At 48.2% G+C, this 18714-nt stretch overlaps 9 protein-coding genes across 9 annotated transcripts; 5 read left to right on the top strand and 4 right to left on the bottom strand.

The window, feature by feature from the left end:
* Positions 1 to 381: 381 nt before the first annotated feature.
* Positions 382 to 1863, bottom strand: DFJ58DRAFT_756155 (eukaryotic translation initiation factor 3 subunit G-domain-containing protein). The gene is made up of 7 exons (XM_041388106.1): positions 1835 to 1863; positions 1742 to 1782; positions 1598 to 1686; positions 1325 to 1495; positions 1123 to 1273; positions 675 to 1055; positions 382 to 619 (listed from the first exon to the last, which is right to left on the bottom strand). The coding sequence occupies exons 1-7, from the start codon at positions 1846 to 1848 to the stop codon at positions 597 to 599; spliced, it is 870 nt and encodes a 289-aa protein (XP_041250480.1). The 5' UTR covers positions 1849 to 1863; the 3' UTR covers positions 382 to 596.
* A 48-nt stretch (positions 1864 to 1911) lies between these two features.
* On the top strand, positions 1912 to 2881 carry DFJ58DRAFT_756150 (60S acidic ribosomal protein P1). The gene is made up of 4 exons (XM_041388105.1): positions 1912 to 2013; positions 2174 to 2239; positions 2297 to 2542; positions 2599 to 2881. Exons 1-4 carry the CDS (start codon positions 2011 to 2013, stop codon positions 2617 to 2619), a joined length of 336 nt encoding a protein of 111 aa, XP_041250479.1. The 5' UTR covers positions 1912 to 2010; the 3' UTR covers positions 2620 to 2881.
* A 616-nt stretch (positions 2882 to 3497) lies between these two features.
* Positions 3498 to 4899, top strand: DFJ58DRAFT_909931 (uncharacterized protein; the record flags this gene model as incomplete). The annotated part of the gene is made up of 2 exons (XM_041395164.1): positions 3498 to 3782; positions 3820 to 4899. 2 exons carry the CDS (start codon positions 3498 to 3500, stop codon positions 4855 to 4857), a joined length of 1323 nt encoding a protein of 440 aa, XP_041250478.1. The 3' UTR covers positions 4858 to 4899.
* A 197-nt stretch (positions 4900 to 5096) lies between these two features.
* Positions 5097 to 10511, bottom strand: DFJ58DRAFT_756147 (uncharacterized protein). Its single transcript, XM_041388104.1, has 20 exons — positions 10359 to 10511; positions 10169 to 10301; positions 9969 to 10118; positions 9554 to 9919; positions 9286 to 9501; positions 8751 to 9236; positions 8588 to 8699; positions 7957 to 8532; positions 7622 to 7906; positions 7147 to 7574; positions 6848 to 7094; positions 6691 to 6798; positions 6393 to 6640; positions 6254 to 6340; positions 6137 to 6205; positions 5978 to 6088; positions 5805 to 5928; positions 5581 to 5753; positions 5345 to 5532; positions 5097 to 5289 (listed from the first exon to the last, which is right to left on the bottom strand). The coding sequence occupies exons 1-20, from the start codon at positions 10394 to 10396 to the stop codon at positions 5220 to 5222; spliced, it is 4215 nt and encodes a 1404-aa protein (XP_041250477.1). The 5' UTR covers positions 10397 to 10511; the 3' UTR covers positions 5097 to 5219.
* A 103-nt stretch (positions 10512 to 10614) lies between these two features.
* DFJ58DRAFT_756145 (20S proteasome subunit) lies at positions 10615 to 11807 on the top strand. Its single transcript, XM_041388103.1, has 7 exons — positions 10615 to 10663; positions 10716 to 10759; positions 10819 to 10913; positions 10964 to 11045; positions 11101 to 11256; positions 11317 to 11534; positions 11585 to 11807. Exons 1-7 carry the CDS (start codon positions 10641 to 10643, stop codon positions 11756 to 11758), a joined length of 792 nt encoding a protein of 263 aa, XP_041250476.1. The 5' UTR covers positions 10615 to 10640; the 3' UTR covers positions 11759 to 11807.
* DFJ58DRAFT_756142 (uncharacterized protein) lies at positions 11808 to 12274 on the bottom strand. The gene is made up of 3 exons (XM_041388102.1): positions 12193 to 12274; positions 11950 to 12143; positions 11808 to 11902 (listed from the first exon to the last, which is right to left on the bottom strand). Exons 1-3 carry the CDS (start codon positions 12263 to 12265, stop codon positions 11879 to 11881), a joined length of 291 nt encoding a protein of 96 aa, XP_041250475.1. The 5' UTR covers positions 12266 to 12274; the 3' UTR covers positions 11808 to 11878.
* Positions 12275 to 12396: 122 nt separating this feature from the next.
* On the top strand, positions 12397 to 14696 carry DFJ58DRAFT_756139 (guanine nucleotide exchange factor). The gene is made up of 8 exons (XM_041388101.1): positions 12397 to 12579; positions 12630 to 12737; positions 12793 to 13037; positions 13087 to 13350; positions 13403 to 13494; positions 13545 to 13671; positions 13718 to 14243; positions 14292 to 14696. Exons 1-8 carry the CDS (start codon positions 12498 to 12500, stop codon positions 14597 to 14599), a joined length of 1752 nt encoding a protein of 583 aa, XP_041250474.1. The 5' UTR covers positions 12397 to 12497; the 3' UTR covers positions 14600 to 14696.
* DFJ58DRAFT_756138 (uncharacterized protein) lies at positions 14697 to 16706 on the bottom strand. The gene is made up of 5 exons (XM_041388100.1): positions 16571 to 16706; positions 16228 to 16519; positions 16072 to 16169; positions 15758 to 16022; positions 14697 to 15709 (listed from the first exon to the last, which is right to left on the bottom strand). The coding sequence occupies exons 1-5, from the start codon at positions 16682 to 16684 to the stop codon at positions 14832 to 14834; spliced, it is 1647 nt and encodes a 548-aa protein (XP_041250473.1). The 5' UTR covers positions 16685 to 16706; the 3' UTR covers positions 14697 to 14831.
* A 76-nt stretch (positions 16707 to 16782) lies between these two features.
* Positions 16783 to 18626, top strand: DFJ58DRAFT_675215 (FAD/NAD-P-binding domain-containing protein). The gene is made up of 3 exons (XM_041383095.1): positions 16783 to 16895; positions 16952 to 18066; positions 18119 to 18626. Exons 1-3 carry the CDS (start codon positions 16801 to 16803, stop codon positions 18511 to 18513), a joined length of 1605 nt encoding a protein of 534 aa, XP_041250472.1. The 5' UTR covers positions 16783 to 16800; the 3' UTR covers positions 18514 to 18626.
* Positions 18627 to 18714: the final 88 nt, after the last annotated feature.

Below are 18714 nucleotides of genomic sequence, written 5' to 3'. Positions count from 1 at the left end.
CAAATGTTGCAGGCCCATTATTGAATCGGTTGCAACTTCGAAGTTGAAACCCCTCATATACGGAATGGTCGCCGGTCTACTTACAACCCCGTACGCTTTGTGCTGATATCGCGGTTCGGTTATCTCTTCGAAGATAAGCATTACATGTAACGCAATAATACACAGGGTTATCTTTCGAGCAAGGGACATTGATTACTAGAAGATGCTAGTGAATCATTTTATCATTGCATTACAAGCAATCTGCTCGCCTTCGGATGTTGCGATGACTCGTACAGTTCCAATTACAGCTTGACGAAAATCGTGTTAATTGTCATCTTTTCTTCTTCGTCTGTTGTCAGAAAGAAGCTCGGGCGCATAACCTACCCGACGATACTCGTTGTATTTGCATTAGCTATGTATGTATTTTTCAAAATAAACAGACCTCGAAGCGCACAAACTGAGCGAGAATCTCATCCAAGCACCTCATTTCCGTCTCGAAAAGTGCCGGTGTTGATAAAGATTTCAAAACGAATCGATTAAAATCCAGAGCCTTATTGTTGTCGACATATATTGCTACATATGCGTCTCCGTCACCTCGACTCTCGTTGGAACCCACGTCAGCGACCGTCCGGTCTTGGTTCTGATGATCACAAACGTCAATTCAAGTCATGCATCGTTGAGAAATCAATACTCACGTGACCATTGTACGCTCAAAATTAGATTATCGTAACCTTTGCCGTTTAGTTTTTCCATTGCCCGCTGCGCAATAGTGCGCTCATCAAAGGATACAAAGGCGAAGCCTTTTCCAATACCCGTCTCTCGGTCACGGCCGACGTAAACCCTCGCTACACGCCCGAACGTACCGAAAAGCTCGCGGAGATCCGATTCTTGCGTGTCTTCAGAGATATTGGTGACACGGAGTGTGGGAAGGTCTTCGCGAGAGCCGCCTGGGCGTCCCATGGATTCACCAGGACGAGAAGCGCCACTACGCATTGATGGTGGTACGTATTTGCCACCGGTCGCCCCACTGGCTGCAGGAGCAGGCACGTCGGCCGCGTCATCAGTAGGTGGTAGGTCTGTCCGTGTCCGTGTCAACAAGATCGAGTATGAAGTGAATATGCTATGATGCGGAAAAGTACGAACCAGCAGTTTCGAGACCGGCGAGAGAGTCCTTATATGGGCACTTGGCGGTGAAGTGATCACCTTTGCAAAGACGACAGACAACTTTTCCTGCACCGGCCTTCGCAAGTTCGGTTTTGATGTTTTGCTCGGGCGTTACCTCCGGCTCAGAGGACTTTCATAACTGTCAGTCTGATTCAAGAATCGATGAACATTATAGACAAACCTTGTTTCCTGCACTAATTTTCAAAACCACATTCTCTCCTACTGTGGTCGTCGCCCGATCTGGCCCTTCCTTGTTCCCTCGTTCCTTGCCAAACTTCGCCCATTTCTTGCGTTCAGCAACTGTGTGCTCGACCACGGATTTTTGAAGGGTACGTTTTATTTTACGTGTTATCTTGGAGAAAATGATCAGCATATGGGGATGAAAAAACACCGACATGGCAGATGGCACAGATGAGATATGGCATGCTGACTGCTGGACAGTGGGCAGACGTACCTTGACCTTCTTTCCCTCATCATTTATAGAATACTCGGTAGTGATACGAATTCCATTCTCATCCACATAATCCTCAATCTTTGGTTGATCTACTTGAGAACGTTAGATTGCGATGTGATTGTGGACGCGAGGGTGACTATTCACCAAGCTCGTCAACGTCATCTGCCCAGGAAGTTTTGGGCATGCTGTGAAAAATTGTAAACTCGACAGCCCGAACCCTGGAAACTCCAAACCTACGTTGCTGCTGCCATGTTATCAGTGAACAAGTATGTTGCCGGTGTGCTGCATGGAGTTTACAGAATAATGGTGGCAGTGCTGTCCACGTGATCGGAATTTTGCAGCCTCATCCACTAGATTACTAGTGTCCACATCGCCCTCGACGTCCCCAAGCTCACGACATAATCATCCTTCCAATGGTAAGTTATTGTCTTTCCCATGTTATAGTCAGAATCCGCCGCAGGATCGTTTTGAAATCTCAATAATCCGAGTCCAAATGGTGGATTGACAACCCGTACTTTGGATGTGGTACCTCTATCATCACAACCGCTAACGTGTTCCTCCCTTTGTGATGCGCAGGCCTCCTTAGAACTTGCCGCGACTTACGCCACACTTATCCTCGTCGATGACGGTATTGAAATTACCGTGCGTATCTTGCAGGTTTCACATCCATATTTCTTGTAGCTCAAGAGGCACATGCAGGCTGACAAAATACTCGCCTTGACTGAAGCCGCCTCGGTCGAGCTCGAGCCAATCTGGGCATCTCTCCTTGCTAAGGCTTTGGAGGGAAAGAATGTGAAAGATCTGCTATCAAACGTCGGTGCTGGTGGAGGCGCACCGGCCGTCGGCGCACCCGTTGCCGCTGCCGCTGGTGGTGCTGCTGCTGCCGAAGCACCAAAAGAAGAGGAGAAGAAGGAGGAAGCAAAAGAAGAGTCAGACGACGACATGGTACGCGCTAAAATCGCCTTTCCCAGTCAATACGGGTTGCTGATGCTTGTTCACAGGGCTTCGGGTTGTTCGACTAATCTGCAGTTTTCCTTTATTATGTTATTCATCCACTGCATACGCCATATGGGTTCGCTCTCTACATCTTGCGTTGTATCCCTCACGCCACTTTGTGCTACGCACTGAATTCAACATCTGAAACCCATCTGGATGACTACTTGAGAACGATGAAAACTTACTACAGATATAAACCTCATCTCGCAGTTGCCTTGCAGTCCGTTAAGTCAATTGCTACTGTCCAACATAGGGTCTTTGAACCCAAAGGACAATAAATTTGAATTTGAAGAAAAAAAAGTCAATTGTTGTCTGCACAATACGTCTTTCAAGTCCGAAGTGATTCCTGTAGCTGGAAAGCAACTGATCCGCAGGTTCCCCAGTCGCCGTCCTCTTGCCCTTCGGGCACACATTATGACATGGCTGAAGTTCATGGATCGAGGTGCGCGTGGTAGTGCCTGTACCTGGAGTGCGGTGAGCTGATAGTTATGCGAACTATCTTTGGCACAGTCGAAATTCAGGGACGGGGTGTTATTGAAAGTATGCATAAAAATACACAGAAGGAGTAGGGGAAGCATCGGTACCAGGACCGTCATGTTTGCATAGTCAGGACAACAAACCTCAAAGATTGGATAAGTACGATATATACCACATGTGGTGTCCACCAAAGGCCCCTAAAACGCCTTGGCACCGTACCAACTCGTTCTCTCTGTAAGCAAAGTTTAATACACGGCTTGTGGACAACTCCTCCATTTATTAGTCTGTTATATATACTACAAACACTCTCGAATATTGACAACAACCCCGAGCAATACTTCAGTTGATTCAGACGAGGTAGACCCGTTGATTCTCATTATCTAGTATGCCCTCATCTAAAGTAGGGTTTTACCGTTACTAGTGACCAATGGCACAAAAAACGCCACAGTGCTTCATTCATTCGCTTCCCACAGAGACAGTGTACATCATCCTCAAGACTTTACTGGATGACATCGTCGAAGATGATTTGATGAGAACCCCTGACGCCAAACACCGAGTGCTGGCAGGTGGCCTGCCGTACCCTCACACCATGGCGTTGGTGTGCAGACATTGGCGAGACATCGTGTCTTCTGCACCTGGATTGTGGACTCGGGTCTTTTGCGTCTTGCCCCAGGAAGAACTTCAGTGGATGAGCTCCCAACTGCAGAAGAGCGTCAGTTATCCAGTCCACTTGACCATAATCCCACCAGCATGATCTCGTATGCGGAATCTATCCCATTTTACGCCTCATTGCACCGCATCTTCAACGACTCAAGAGCCTTAGAATACATGAGTTCCATGAGGCATACGTCCATAATCACCTCGACATGCTAACAGGACATGCACCTCAACTCGAGTTTTTGCGATTGACAGATGTGAGACGTGTCAATTGTTTCAAAACACAACCGTGTTTGAAGCTGGACTGTCCTGCCCTTAGGATCCTCCATATCGACAAGAATGCAGTTTGCGACACCAACCACCAGTGGTTGAAGAAAAACCTGACGCACGTTGATCGCATGAGCATATCATTCGGATCCGGCCCCCCCACGGCGACCTATCGGTGGTCGGGATTCCCGATGCTTGCGCGGGCGTTGAAGGTGGCACCACGGCGAATACCTTGCCTCAGTCTCGAGAATCTACTATTGCCAGTGAATATTAGCCAAGCTGGCGTCAAAATCGGGGCAGCGAAAGTGATCCTTCGCACACGCATTGATGCTTTGGCCGTGATCGATGACGATTGCCAGACAATCGTTCTTCGTCAATGCAATTTTGTCCGTCATCTTTCTCGCATATCGTTACCTTCCTTCAATTCGCTAGAATTGGATGGATGCGCCAGCAAAGCTCTGCAGGATATACCTAGGATCTGCACGTGGGACGGCAATACAGTGACCATCACGAACAGCCGTCGCTCCTGCATAAAGATCATCCTATACTTCCTTGGTGCACCTTTTAAACGCCAGCGTTGTTCCCTGTGGCCCCGTGTCACCACACTCAAGCTTGTAGCCAAGGGCAAATTTGTCATGGAGTTACCGTTGACAACGTTGAAGGCGATGATCAACAGCCGGAGGGAGGTTGCGGGACAGGAAAACGTAGGGAAGGACGACGAAGAGCTAGATAGCATAGGATTCGAAGGCGTGCGTCCGCTTGCGGTACTTCATGTGCACGGCGGACAACATCTGTCGCACAAGGACAAGGCGTGGTTTGAGGAACAGGTGAGGGACTTTGTCTGGGACCACAGAAAAATGTGAAGGAGCAGTTGATAGGATTAGTCCAAAGAAATGTGCGCTGCGTTCAACGGTCTTTCTTCTAAGTGTGGCCACGAATCAAGGTCCTAGCTCTATCCTGGATGTTCAAATTTTGGTGTAATCACTTGCTTGCTACTTGAGTCTTGCTACTTGAGTGAATCTGAGAGGCAGGAAAAAGTAAATTCGGTCAGTCCTTCATTTTTTTCATCCTTGCTTTGCTCGACCAGGCAGCCTCGCAAGCATTTCGACATTATGACTTTTAACAAGCCACAGCTTAGCTTTGCACACAATCCGTACAGGTTCTCCTTGTGACAAGCGTTGGTAGAGATATATAGAAATAAGGTAGCTTGGTGGAGAAACAACTTTTATAACGCATCTTCGAATAATAACCTTCGTGGTTTGCTTATGTGGGGCGATGGTGAATATAAGGCAGGCCTAGGAAAGATACTGTTAGAAGTTTGAATGGGTCGCGGACTAAGATCACACTTACATAGAAGTTCCGCAATTTGCAGCTGCGTTACCCATAATAATGCTTTCTGATACACCAGCGATACTATCGTTCTTCCCGAAGGCCGCTGCATCAAACAAATGGTCTGTCGTCTTTTCGAAAGAAGCAAGCATAAGAACGCTGTCCTTCATTTTCGCGACACCAAAGCGAGTGATACCAAGAACCTCTCCCTGAGCGAACAATTAGCTAGAGAAATCGGTATCGCCCCGCACTCGTACTTTGTAGCTCATGACATCGCCAAGCAACATGACATGACGAGGGTCAATGCTCATTCCGTGGCTCTGCATGGTATACTGGATTTCGTCGATGATGGTCCGTCTTGCTGCCTCAATCCCCAAGACCTTTGCTGTCTCGATTACATGATTAGAAGTCGTGGCCTCACCAACAATCCCTACATCTAGGTCAGCAAATCGCAACTGGTTTGAAGAACACAAAAGCCTACCCTCCGTGGTCATGACCTTCTGTAGTCCGTAACCTTCTACAAGTAGTTCCTTGTCTCCCTTTTTTCCCTTAGCGTCGTCCTTCTCTTTGATGTTAATGACGGCGCGCTGAATAGTTGGCACTCCCTGTGGAAACAATTCAAAGACTGATCACGGGCAAGACTAAGTGATTGACCTTGACTACTACATCCGGCAAAACTCGCTTCAATTCTCGCAACTTGTAGTATTTGTCCGTTCCGTCAATATAGATGCGCAAGCGGTTTCTGCGAGGAATGACGGTAATGGACTATCTACAGTAAGTTTTGTGACAACATATACATGACACAGATCTCACCTCTTGTTTAATCTTGAGCTTTCTCGTGGCTACGATCGCCCACTTTATATCGTCCAAAGTGAGTTCAAGCTGATGTGACAAGTGAGCACACATTAAATAATATGTTAAAGGACTAACCTGAAGCTTCTGGATGGTATCCATATCTATAATTACACCGATATAAGTGTACTCTGGCGCCCATGCCTCTTCAAAAACAGCAGCAATCTGCACAAAATTCAGAATGACATCGGAGGTTCATTGGTTGAAAATATCTTACATCGCCCAAGTGAGTTTTTTCAAGACGGCCCTTAACTATACGTGCAGAAGGCTCGCTGTTGGGAGTGACGAGCTTGCAGCTAATAATGGGCGTGCTAATGGTCTTGGATGCGTTGATGATTTCTTTGATTCGCGGAACACCAAGCGTGACGTTCATCGAAGCAACCCCGGCAAAATGGAAGGTCTTGAGGGTCATCTGTGTCCCTGGTTCTCCAATGGACTGAGCACCAACTGCACCTACAGTGGAACCTGAACTGCACTTAGTCTCCCTGAGGGCAACTCGTATAGACTCCGCTTACCGGGCTCAATCCTGGCTTTGACGTACTTTTTCCAACACAAGGCAAGAAAATGCTGGAGTTGAGACTCGGTAACTTTGGCCTTATTGTCTACGATAGCCTTGGAGGCAGCTAAGGAATGTGTCAGAAAGCAAAGCACAGATATGTTTTCTGTGCAAACCTGAAGCTCCCATAGACAAGTCGGTATCGCAATCCCATTCATCTGAGCGCTCCAGAGCCTCAAACATCCCCTGGCTTTTGCGCATCGCAGCGAGATGATGAGCGATATGCTGAACGACGAAGTCTCGTATAGTATCAAGATATGCTGGTGTGCACTCGCTGGTGAACTTTGGTTTCTTGAGCTCTAGATCAACGAGTTCCACGATCTCGAAGGGAAGTAAACCGCGACCACGACGATTTCCTATTGCCTACAAAAAGGTGAGACGTTTGAATCAGATAGACAGCCGTATTGGTACACACCAAAGCATGCGTCCATGCCCGCTCGAACTCGACTGGCTGTGCGTCACCTTCAAGACATGCAGGATCCAAGCCATCGTCACCATATCTGAACTGTACAACGCCGCCTGTGGAGTTGCGCACTGATAGATCATATTGAGTGGTTAGATCCTCCAGTGCCTTCATCAAACGTCGTTGCATGTAGCCGGTCTCAGCGGTCTTCACCGCGGTGTCGACCAAACCCTCACGACCGGAGATAGCGTGAAACAGAAACTCGGTCGGTAGCAGACCGCTGAAAAAGCTGTTTCTAACGAAACCTTTGGATGGAGGTTCTTTCGACTTCTTCGGGAAATGTGGTAGAGAACGATCTTGAAAACCATCTGGAACACGGTGACCCGCAATGATTTGCTGGCCGACACAGGCAACCATCTGAGAAACATTGATCACGGAACCTAGGAACACTAAGCGGCATTGACAAAAAAGAATCCAAGGGACAAACCTTTAGAGCCACAAGTTGCCATGATTAGAGGTGCGTTATGTCGACTCAGCTCCTGCATACAAATGTCTCCGACCTTGTCCCGAACTCTTGAAAGGATTCCAGATATCATAGCTTCAAGTGTTTGTTCTTGGTTGCATCCTGGTTTATTCTCCAGCTTCCCCTTCTTTGCCTGCGTGATGAGATTTGTACATTCAGCGTAAGCAGCCTCAACCATCTGGTTTTTCTTCGACGCAAGGATAGGCCCTGGAATGACATCGTTGATTCCGAGAGAGAAACCGAAGTTGGCTGAAAGGAAATTTAAACGTGAAATGTGTCTGATTGACGATGAGACGCACCCAACCAACGAGCGCACAGTTTTGCTACACGGTTCATGGCCGCGGCAGCCTCGTGTGGGCCGTAGTCCCTCATGATTATTCCGAATATCGACTTCTTCTTCCCGCTGCCGACGATGGCTTTATCCATGACACCACACATAACTTCGCTGTTGACGATGACAAGCCAAGCATCGTTCGGAGACAGATCTGGGGCAGGATCTTTGATGGAGGGGTAATGTTCAGGTTTTAGCTTTTCCGGTTTATTGCACTTGCATTCAACGTTCACAAATACGTTGGATTGCTTGTTAGGACGCATGAGAACGTTGAAAATCTGTTTGCCTGTCCATAGTCGTATAGGCTTCCAGATCGTCGGTGGGGGTATGTCAATCTGTAAGTTGGCATCGGCAAAGTAGCAACATATTTGCGTGAACTGGCGACGGTCGAAAAATGTATCTTTACGAGTCATCAAGTAGGAAGCCGTGATAAAATCTTGAATGGCGGCGATCACAGGCTCTCCGTTCCGAGGAGTGACTAGATTATGTTTCACGCTCATGAGCTCGAGCGCTTCTGTTCTTGCTTCCTCCGTCTGAGGAATATCTAATCGAGAGATCATCAGTGTTCGAATGTCAGTCAGCATGACAAAAAAACTGACGAAGATTCATTTCATCGCCATCAAAATCGGCATTGTAAGGGCCGCAAACACATTCGTTTAGACGGAAGGAGCGCCAAGGACGAACCTTGACCCTGTGACACATGATCGAGAGCTAAAAGGTACCAAGTCAATGAAGGTTTGAAGTTTTTGCAGAATGAAAGACCTTGTGTAGACTGGGTTGCCGATTGAACAAGGCGATATCACCATCGATGATATGCCTCTCGACAATGTCTCCAATTCTCAGACTGTCAGCCACCGCATTGCGATTGCCAAACTTCAAGAATTTCTTGAAGCCACTACTGCCCGCTGTTACGTAGTTAGCGCCGGGGTGCACATCACACCCATTGCGAACGGCTTGTTTGAGACCGTCAATGTTGTGGGAAGTCACACGTTCCGGGTATGTCAATATCTTCGCGACACGCTCTGGTACCGCTACTTCATCGATACGCAAGTTTGGGTCAGGGGAGATCACGGTGCGACCGGAGAAATCGACACGTTTCCCAGACAAATTACCACGGAATCGACCCTGTTTACCCTTCAGGCGCTGTACAAAGCCCCTCATTGGCTTTTGACCAGCTTGTGAGGGTACCCCAGGAAGTTCGGAGTTGATGTACATGGCGACAGAAAGTTGAAGGAACTCCCAGTGTTCCTGAGCGCAAGTTGAGTAACGGCAAGCAACGTGAATAATCCTCACTTACCATGAATTGTGCAGTGGGCGCTCCTTTAGACAGACCTTGCTTTATGAGGGCATTGGTGAAAACGATCTCCGTAAGTTTGACAGTGAGGTCATCTTCGTTGGAAGCTCCATCCTGGGCAACGGATGGTCTGATGCAAACCGGTGGAACGGAAATGTACTGCCAGATATACTCTTCTGGACGACCAAACTCGGGTCGTAGACCAAGTAATTCACTGTCCTGAAAGTAGATGTTAATCCCGCGAACGTTTGAAAGTAGACATAAACGCGACCTCATCGGATATTCTCTTAAAGAGATCGAGAGTTTTTAGTGGATTTAAATCTTCATGGATTGCCTTGTTCAAGTACATCCCAAGTTCCTTCTGCGCCTCTACCGCTGGAGCAAATGTACGCTTCCATTTCTCCATCTCGTCTGCTGTCTTCTTCGCGCGGAATTTATCGTGGATAATCTTCAGTACTCCTGCCTTTTTAACAGCGCCATTCGTTGCTGAGCAGTACGGACAGTAGACGACCTTTCGTGCCATCGTATTGACCTGTTTGCATAACGCCTGCCGGTGGATATTTTCAAGACCTGTTCTGCGGAAGCGTTTGAGGTATGTCCGCCGGTCGGGTTCCTCCAGTAGCACGCGAGCGCAGGTCTTTTATCGCGTCATCAGGCAGGAAAAGTATGAAAGTCTACCAGCTTACTTTGCATATGGCCTGGAGGATGGCAATGGTATGCTTGAAGTAGCCGATGTGGAATACTGGGACCACCAGTTTAATATATGCGTAGTGGCCAACGCAATCGACAGAATTGAGGCCGCAGGTCTCGCAAAATGCGTTCTTCTCTGTTGTTCCCTGAGATGGTGATCAGTCGCATTGTGCATGGGATGGTGTGGGCAACTCACCAGCCGGCGATCTAAGACGCCATCTTTGACGGGAAGTCGATCGGTGGGCGTATACAAGTCGCGATGAGTGATCTGGAACTCGGAGATCTTGACCGTATCTTGGGCATTGAGCAAGCTGAACTGTAGCTGTTTTCTGATGGGCTCTCGCGTCAACCAATATGAGAAAACTGGAGGGGGGGATTGGACATACATAACTTTTGGTGCCTCAGAAGGTACTGTCTCCTTCATGGTAAAAATTTTAGTACAAGAAGCTAGGTTTTGCGGCGACGCCTATCACTCATGCGCAATGCACGAGCAAAGTGTCCGGGTATATTAGTGCAACAACTGACTTCGACGTTATAAGTTTTAGATATCATAGAATTGATTAATGTGTGACGTAATTTTCTTGTGACACTGTGACATAATTGCGTGACCCCGTGACGAGACTTGCGCGTCGCGTGTCTGTGATTGAATCATATCCTGCATCCAAACCATGTCGAGAACATCATACGATAGGTTCGAGTATTCACCGGTTCCGCCGTCTGCATGCTCATGATTTGTTTCGCAGATATCTCACCGTTTTCTCGCCCGAGGGCCGACTGTACCAAGTCGGTGCGTTGATGATTATTGGACATGCTCGTAATGACGCGTGCTCATATACTCCCCTTTAGAATATGCATTCAAAGCTATCTCTGGTTCAGGCCACACAGCGGTCTCTGTCAGAGGGACTGATACCTCTGTGGTCATTACCCAAAAGAAGATCCCAGTATGTTGTACTACCAAACTGCTGTCATCACGATATTTACTTCAGATCAGGATAAGCTGTTGGATGCATCGACTGTTACGCACCTCTACAGCATCACCCGTACTATTGGGTGTGTCATGACTGGTCTTGTCGGTGAGTAAAAATGCTGGCGTGGAATAGCTTGTACTTGCGCTGACGTAGGTTACAGCTGATGCCCGTGCCCAAGTTTTACGTGCTCAGCAAGAGGCTGTCCAGTGGAGATACAAGTATGGATACGAGATAACTCCGGATGCCCTGGCACGACGGCTGGCAAACATCAATCAAGTCTACACGCAACGGGCTGGCATGCGACCCCTAGGCATCTGTGAGGCCACCTATTTTTGTTACCATCGTTCGCAACTAACGACAATAAATATGCTCATAGCTATGATCCTAATTGGCATCGATCCAGAATACGGGCCGCAATGTTTCAAATTGGACCCTGCAGGCTACTTTGTTGGGTTCCACGCCACTGCTGCTGGACAGAAACAACAAGAAGCAATGAACCACTTAGAAAAGAAATGGAAGAAGCTAGACAAGGGTAAGGGAGCTGATGATGCTGCAGCTGCTGGCAAGAAGCTCAGTCGAGCGGAGGTTATTGAGGTGAGTAATACTATATTACAATATGACGTGGATAGCTGAGCATTGTTTAGATTGCAATAGAAGCAATGTCGACGGTTCATGCGACGGACTACAAGGCCGGAGAGATAGAGATTGGGATCGTGTCGACTGCTGAGGACGAGGACCCCAAGATTCGTGGTGAATGGCGTGTGATGGATGAGGCCGAGGTCGAAAGATATCTCCTAGCATATGCAGAAAAGGACTAGGAATTGTGGCACACATGAGAATTAATCATTTGCTCGCGGAAACTCGGAAAGAATAGTTTAGATAAATTTTTGGGATGATGCGGTATGAATTGTAGATGGTGTCTATCGGATTTATCTATTCTATCGCAGAGAAGCTCCCCCACTCTGCACGACTGTGAGCACTAAATCATTTGTTACACAGAAATACTGACCGTTATGGCATCTATCTCCATTTGCTCCAAGTACCTGGAGGATGGTTTCGAGAAGCGTGCTGGAGCGTCCCAGAATTCTAGGAATACAGCATGATCCTGTAGTGTTCGGGGTGAGCTGTGAGGAACAGCCTGTTCAGAAAAGGACTTTTGCCATTCTGGAGGAGCAGCTGGATGAGGGTGAGAAGGACCTGCAGCTATTGTGACATTTAGGTGTTGTGCATGACAATAAGTCACCGAACGCACTAGCTGGCCATACACGCTTTCCGATGAAGCTGATGAGAGGTTTATGTGCTAGCACTTTAACAGATGGGTGCATGGTAACTGGTGGCTGAGATCTGAGAAGCGGGCCGCCTGGCAAAGCTGTTCGTGGGATATATTATTTGTACATGTTTACTTGGCCACCGGGAAGGCTGAAGCAACCGCGCCGACCGCCTACTAAAGTGACGCCAAGTGGCAACTTGAGGTAGTACTAGTAGACGCTTGAAAGATAAATTCAGGTAATACGACTGCTGGCATACTTTGACGGTTCTTTGTTTCCTAGAAACAATATGTCGGTTCTTCAGGCGTACTCTTCCCTGTCATCGAGTTCTCCAAGAGCTACGATATCACACACACTTCAATTAATCGCTGGTATGTCTTAATCGTATCTTATGCCCAACTACTTCAATCCGGTTTTTTAGGTGCTCCGCCTATTGATCCTCCTTCCTGTAAAGCACTCATTCAGCTCATAATTGATGATCTCCAGGCTGTCATTATCGATGGCTCGCCCAGCCGTTTAATCAGAGACGGTTTGCTCACTCTATTAGATTTATACACTCCGTACTGATCCCATGTCAATCGCAGACGCATTTTCCGCTCTTTCTGCCGTCAAGGGACTTGGCAAAATTCCCCACGGTGCCCAAGTTCTTGCATTAGTTCCTAACCTCAAGTGTCTTATGATGCTTGCCATAAAACTCGAAACTGCTCCTGATGCATCGAACGAAGCTTTGAAGTGCGTTGCCAACACATTACTCCTCAGTGAACCTGCCCGCACCAGGTTACTGAGTCAAGAAATTGATGGAGGAAATATTTGTGTCGACCTGCTCCAGGTCAGAGCCCATCACCTTGCGTGTTTTGCATTCAACCCATTTCTTTTAGAAATCTGCAACACCCGAGAGCACATTTCTCTCCTCCAGGATCCTCTTCCTTTGTACTGCATCCTCCCATCAATCTTTTGCCTTCATTGAATCTATCATCGAGACAAAACGCACCCACTTTCCTGGAAATGGAACAATACTCGATGTTATTGCCTTTAAGTTGGATGATTTAATTGCATCCATGAAAGCTGGAACAAAGATGTCCCGCGATGCCATGACAGATCTCCTGAAGCTCACATTCAATCTCCTCGTACACTATCCCAAGGTCAGTCACTTCTTGTTTTAACCACAATTACGAACTCTCAGTCGCGTTATAGCTGGTCCCCTCTGAGTTGCAATCTCCCGGCATAGTCTGCTCTCCTGTAGACCAAAAGGTAATGGGAGATTTCTGGAATTCGCGGCTTGACGGGTGAGTGCCTTGTGGTAATTTTTATCACGGCATCTCACATGGTGCTGCAGCATCCTACCTCCACTTGTTCGTGCCTTTCAGACCATCCCGCTCTCCTCCCCAAATCCCCTTACATCGCCATTGACCCACATCATCCACTCGCTAATCACTATCCCTGTCAACGCGTCATCCCGAGCGGTATGGTTCGGTACTTGTCCACATTCACATTCGACTACCCCCACAGCCCAGTCCCCCCGAGTCCACAACCTCTTCCCCGACTGGTTCAGGTCACGATAACCAGTCAACGCCTAAGGAGCCAAAGGCCAGGCATATCGAACGCGCCATATCGTCTGTCATTTCAGCCGGTCGCCGTTCGTTCTGCTGCTCTCCACGTTCGGACTCGCCTTCGACAGCTGACTGCGCTTCACGCGCTTTTGAACTCCTGGACATGACCCTTACTCATTTCCTTCCAGGTGATATCGATCCAGATGATTCTGCAGTGCGAGATCTGTGCAAGATCGATGGGGATACGTCCCTGGATGAAATCCTGTGCCCGCTTGTTCTACTTATCACACGATTCTGTCTTGGTGACGACGATGCCAAGACGAGAATAAGACAGTGGTTAGTGCCTGAAAATCTGGACAGGACGCATCCTTTGGAGAAGAGAGCAGACCTTTTAGGTCGGTGTTTGAGACTCCTTGCATCTGTTTACCACAGCAGGTTGAAAGATGCTATGGGAGAAATGTTGTACGCAATGTGTGATTCAAACGGTATGTCATATACTCCTCCCGTCGGTTATATTTACGAATGAAATTTAGCTTCATCTCTCGCTGGTTATTTCGGATACGGCAATGTTGCTGGTTTCCTTTATCACAAAGGGGTTGTTAGTGCACCGCCTGTCAGTGCGGCCTCGGGTGCGCCACCAACTACTGCGTCAGGTTTACCCATCAACCCCATCACTGGCACCGTTGAGCACCCCTCGGAAACCGTCGACATGACTGATGAAGAGAAGGAACACGAGGCGGAGAAGTTGTTCGTATTATTTGATCGACTGGAGAAGACTGGTGCGCTACCTCCGAGCCAGAATCCCTATCGCAAGGCGTTTCAAGAGGGTAAAATGGGCTGATCTCAGTCAGTCAGTGGATACCAAATTATCATGGACTTGCGAGTAGCTTACTTACTGATACCATCCCTTGTTTTTGTTCCCTTACCTTGAATCCACAGTTAATGAAGTATGATAGATCAAGTTGTCAACCACAATGATAGAACAGTGTGCATATGTATATACGAAAGATATGCAACGACTTGAGCCCCGTTAAAAGTGGGAAGTCATCATTTTTGGGGTAGTGCTGTGTAGCCTAATCGAAAGTGATCTTGGACCCCTCAAACTGAGTGACGGCTCCAGTGCGTGCGCCCCCTCGACCTCTGCCGCCACCCCTCCCACCGCGGTCACCACCTCGGCCGCGTCCTCTCCCACCACGGTCACCACCGAACCCACCACGTCCACGTCCACGGTCACCGCCCCCGAACCCACCACGTCCACGACCTCGGTCGCCGAATCCTCCACGACCGCCGCCGCGTCCACCCCCAGCGTTGTCTCTTGGTTGGGAATAGTCCAACCGAAGGCTGCGGCCGTCAAGCTCATAACCCTGCAGCTGTCCGTGGGCTGCCTGTGCGGCCTCCACAGCACTAAACTCGACATAGGCAAAACCCTTTGGCCTTCCCGACTCACGATCTGTTGGAACACGAACGCTTTTAACGTCGCCGTGCTCGCCAAAGACTTCCCAAAGTTGATCCTCGTTGACACCAAAGCTAAGATTCCCAACAAAGAGAACGCTTGACACTGGGCTCTGCGTGTCGCCAAAAGACTTTGCCCGGTTTTCACGAACAGCGCTTTTATCCGGCGGAGTGCTTTTGTCAATATTGACGGGCCTTCCATCAATTTCCTTGCCGTTCATTTGGAGAGCCTTTTCAACCGCATCTGCGGATGTGAAGTGGACATAGCCAAAACCGCGCGACTTTCCAGTTGCACGATCCGTTTGTACTTGAGCAGAGACAACTTCGCCGCAGGAGGCGAATTCCTGTGCGAGCCAGTCGTTGTCGACATTCCATGATAGCCGACCAACGAAAATACTTTTCGTTTCCTCAGTCGATACGCTAGGAGCTGCGTCGTCATCGACCAATTTTACCTTTTTTGGGGGAACGGAGGGCTCTGCTTCTGCTTTGCGCTTGGTACCTGTAGACCATTCAGGTTGATGAACGACTACTGTGATCGATAGCTTACCCTTGGCAGGCTGAACATTTTGTACTTCGGCGCCCTTGTCCCCATCCTGATCTGACGAGCTCTCGTGGCTCGAAGAATCGGAGTCACCACTTTCTTTACCCTTCCCCTTTTTGCCGGCCGGGACACTGGCGAGTTTTTCATCATCCGATGAGTCATCGGAGTCGGAGGTAGGGGTAAGCTTTTTGGGTTGTCCATCCTCCGAAGAAGAGTCTGAGGACTCGTCGCTTGATTCGGATGCTTTTGAAATCGATGCTTTGAGTGCTCCCTATGGATATTGAATGAAGGTCGAAAAGACTGAAAAAATGAATACATACAGCCTTAGCCAAAATGTCCTTGGATGATGTTGGCAATTTGACTTTTTTTGCCGGCGAGGCGGTTGGTTTTGCTGCCTTGGGCTTATCTGTCTTTTTGCCTGAATGCCACGACAAAAAAATCAGGTTGAGCGGAGACTAGTGCAATCAATCACTTACCATTGGCAGGTTGAACATCCTGCATCTCTACATCCTTGTCACCGACCTCATCTGATGAGCTCTCGTCACTCGACGACGAATCAGAAGAATCACTACTCTCCACTTTGCCCTTTCCCTTTTTGCTGGCTGGGGCACTAGCAGGTTTTTTTTCTTCCGGTGAGTCGTCAGAGTCCGACGTGAGCACTGTTTTTTTGGATTGTTCATCTTCCGAAGAGGAGTCTGACGAATCGTCGGATGATTCATCTTTGGCACGTTTAACGGAAGGCTTTCCATTTGATGCTTTGAGTATTTTCTGTGGGGGTTGAGCAAAAAGGGTCCGACGACTAACGACAAGAATACATACGGCCTTGGCCAAAATCTCCTTGGATGACGCTAGCGACTTTGCTTTTGCGGGTGAGGCGGCGGCTGGCTTGGTAGCCTTGGCCTTATCTGCTGCCTTCTTGTCTGATTTTGCCATGGCGTACAAGTGAGAGATACAGATCTGCAAAGTAAGAAGTACAAAATTTTGGCTCGATAAGCACGTGAGCCATTCTGATTAAGGGCAGGTTGATTCAGGACTTGAAATGCTCTGCGATGCCTGAATCAATTCCTTCCATCACTGCAGCAATGGACAATCATTTTGACGTTATTGTGCTTGGCACCGGTCTGACCGAGTCTATAACTGCTGCGTGAGCAAAATTGATATGTGCACACCATGTTCTTGTACTCAGTAGGAACCTATCAGTGCTCTCTCTAAAGCTGGCTTCAAAGTCGCACATATTGACCCCAATCCATATTATGGTGCAGACGAAGCATCCCTCTCATTAGATGAACTCATGCAGTGGGTTGATCACCACAAAGAGGACAATCATTCTGTCACCCATTATGGTGAAGTCCCGCCTCATGCGAGACAGTACTCAGTCTCATTGGCTCCTTCGGTCATTCCATCGATCGGCCCTTTCATTTCGTCCCTCATCGCCTCAGGCGTTTCTCGCTACGGATCTTTCAAGCTCCTTGGTCGCGTTGTCATTTATGACAGTGGCATATTGAAAGATGTACCTCAGAGCAAGGATGACATCTTTCAGAGCAAGGCGATGAGTCTCTTAGAGAAGAGGAGGGTCACGCGTTTCCTTATGTTTGCCGCTGGAGAATTCGAGAATAGCAAGGAGCTGCATGGCCAAGAAGATTTGCCCTTGCTCGATTTCTTGCAGAGGATTTTTTTGCTCAGTGAGGCCACCGCTCGCGCCATTACATATGCCCTGGGATATTGCTGTTTTATTTCAGAAACGACTCTTCCCACTCTGCATCGTATTCGCACTTACCTGAAGGCATCTGGTCGCTATGGGCCGTCCGCATTTCTCGTTGGCTACTACGGTGGCTCGGGCGAAATCGCGCAAGGCTTTTGCCGCGCAGCTGCTGTGAGGGGAGGCGTTTATATTCTGGGACGATCCGTTACAAGAATCTCGCCTGTCGATCCCGCCGGGCCAGAATACCCCGTTTTGAAATCAGATCTACCCCGGTTCGCTGTTGAAGTCGACGACTTTCCAGACCGTCTTCACTGTCGATGCCTGATATCGTCGACTACTCTTCTACCAGGTCACCTTCGCACTCTAGCGGATGTCATCCGTCCGAGTATATCATCCTGCGGCTCCCCGCGGCTATTTGCGATGGCGCGATGCATCGCAATCGTTGATGGGCCAATTACTTTGCCGTTGGACACTAAGGATTCAGGAACGTCAGATGCGTCGGATTCTTCAATTCTTGTCTTTCCGCCGGGGTCGTTGAACGGGGGATCGGCAATTTCTGCTGTGCATGTTATGGCGGCAGGTCCAGGTACAATGTCGGCCCCTTCCGGGAAAGGTATGGTTGTTTTTTTTCAATTCATGTTTATCAGTACCTCAATTCATTTTAGGCATCCTCTACATTTCAATGCCTCTTCCCACCAATTCCATTCATTCGGCCGAGGTCCTTTTACGCCCTTACCTAACAGCTGTCCTCTTATTGTTTCGAGCTGAGCAACAGCAGCAGAAAACATTGATTTGGTCTACATTCTATATGCAGGAACTTGCCTCGTGTACAGCCAGCACCTCAGATTCATTGGTAGGGCTTCTGGCTGTGCCTTTATTAAGCCCACATACAACACAGGGTGTAGATGAAGCTGCAATAGTTGCTGAGGCTACCTTCAGAAAGGCAGTATCTTCTCTTAATGGAGAGATAAAAGAGACTAATCAAGGATGTGAGCAAAATGTATTTTGGCCTTTGTTAACTGAGATGGAGGAGGGAGAAGGAAATGACATGCAGTGGTAGCACACATCTATCTACATATAATACAAGGGATCTGCTTGCCTGCAGATGGAGAAGTATTATGAAATCATTTTTGTTTTAAACTGCTAGCAAAGAGTAAGCCACATTTGCTAGACAAGAAAGGAGTTGGATAAGGGCCTGATGGTAGCATGTCATAACCAGGTGGAAGTGAGGGAAATGAGAAGGGTTGACCAGTGAGCTGCA

This window comes from Suillus subalutaceus, assembly GCF_016647625.1.
Source record: "Suillus subalutaceus strain FC151 chromosome Unknown DFJ58scaffold_3, whole genome shotgun sequence".
NCBI classification, from domain to species: domain Eukaryota; kingdom Fungi; phylum Basidiomycota; class Agaricomycetes; order Boletales; family Suillaceae; genus Suillus; species Suillus subalutaceus.
Note: the sequence above shows the minus strand (reverse complement) of the source record. Positions and strands in the feature narration are given on the sequence as shown.

Bases quoted from the DNA above. Each gene is read 5' to 3' on its own strand.
- DFJ58DRAFT_756150 (XM_041388105.1), top strand. The intron at 2,240-2,296 runs GTGCGTATCTTG...AGGCACATGCAG, and splicing joins ATGACGGTATTGAAATTACC to GCTGACAAAATACTCGCCTT. The intron at 2,543-2,598 runs GTACGCGCTAAA...GCTTGTTCACAG, and splicing joins AAGAGTCAGACGACGACATG to GGCTTCGGGTTGTTCGACTA.
- DFJ58DRAFT_675215 (XM_041383095.1), top strand. From the start codon at position 16,801: ATGCCTGAATCAATTCCTTCCATCACTGCAGCAATGGACAATCATTTT. The intron at 16,896-16,951 runs GTGAGCAAAATT...GGAACCTATCAG, and splicing joins ACCGAGTCTATAACTGCTGC to TGCTCTCTCTAAAGCTGGCT. The intron at 18,067-18,118 runs GTATGGTTGTTT...AATTCATTTTAG, and splicing joins GTCGGCCCCTTCCGGGAAAG to GCATCCTCTACATTTCAATG.
- DFJ58DRAFT_756139 (XM_041388101.1), top strand. From the start codon at position 12,498: ATGTCGGTTCTTCAGGCGTACTCTTCCCTGTCATCGAGTTCTCCAAGA. The intron at 13,495-13,544 runs GTGAGTGCCTTG...ATGGTGCTGCAG, and splicing joins TGGAATTCGCGGCTTGACGG to CATCCTACCTCCACTTGTTC. The intron at 14,244-14,291 runs GTATGTCATATA...AATGAAATTTAG, and splicing joins CGCAATGTGTGATTCAAACG to CTTCATCTCTCGCTGGTTAT.
- DFJ58DRAFT_756138 (XM_041388100.1), bottom strand. From the start codon at position 16,684: ATGGCAAAATCAGACAAGAAGGCAGCAGATAAGGCCAAGGCTACCAAG. The intron at 16,170-16,227 runs GTAAGTGATTGA...CGTGGCATTCAG, and splicing joins GGATGTTCAACCTGCCAATG to GCAAAAAGACAGATAAGCCC. The intron at 15,710-15,757 runs GTAAGCTATCGA...AATGGTCTACAG, and splicing joins AAATGTTCAGCCTGCCAAGG to GTACCAAGCGCAAAGCAGAA.
- DFJ58DRAFT_756155 (XM_041388106.1), bottom strand. The intron at 1,496-1,597 runs GTACGTCTGCCC...ATTTTCTCCAAG, and splicing joins ATGAGGGAAAGAAGGTCAAG to ATAACACGTAAAATAAAACG. The intron at 1,274-1,324 runs GTTTGTCTATAA...CAGTTATGAAAG, and splicing joins AAATTAGTGCAGGAAACAAG to TCCTCTGAGCCGGAGGTAAC.
- DFJ58DRAFT_756145 (XM_041388103.1), top strand. From the start codon at position 10,641: ATGTCGAGAACATCATACGATAG. The intron at 10,664-10,715 runs GTTCGAGTATTC...TTTGTTTCGCAG, and splicing joins TCGAGAACATCATACGATAG to ATATCTCACCGTTTTCTCGC. The intron at 11,535-11,584 runs GTGAGTAATACT...AGCATTGTTTAG, and splicing joins GTCGAGCGGAGGTTATTGAG to ATTGCAATAGAAGCAATGTC.
- DFJ58DRAFT_756147 (XM_041388104.1), bottom strand. From the start codon at position 10,396: ATGAAGGAGACAGTACCTTCTGAGGCACCAAAAGTTAT. The intron at 6,206-6,253 runs GTTAGTCCTTTA...TTGTCACATCAG, and splicing joins ATACCATCCAGAAGCTTCAG to CTTGAACTCACTTTGGACGA. The intron at 6,089-6,136 runs GTGAGATCTGTG...TACTGTAGATAG, and splicing joins AGCTCAAGATTAAACAAGAG to TCCATTACCGTCATTCCTCG.
- DFJ58DRAFT_756142 (XM_041388102.1), bottom strand. From the start codon at position 12,265: ATGCACCCATCTGTTAAAGTGCTAGCACATAAACCTCTCATCAGCTTC. The intron at 12,144-12,192 runs GTGCGTTCGGTG...ATGTCACAATAG, and splicing joins AAAGCGTGTATGGCCAGCTA to CTGCAGGTCCTTCTCACCCT. The intron at 11,903-11,949 runs GTCAGTATTTCT...ACAGTCGTGCAG, and splicing joins TGGAGATAGATGCCATAACG to AGTGGGGGAGCTTCTCTGCG.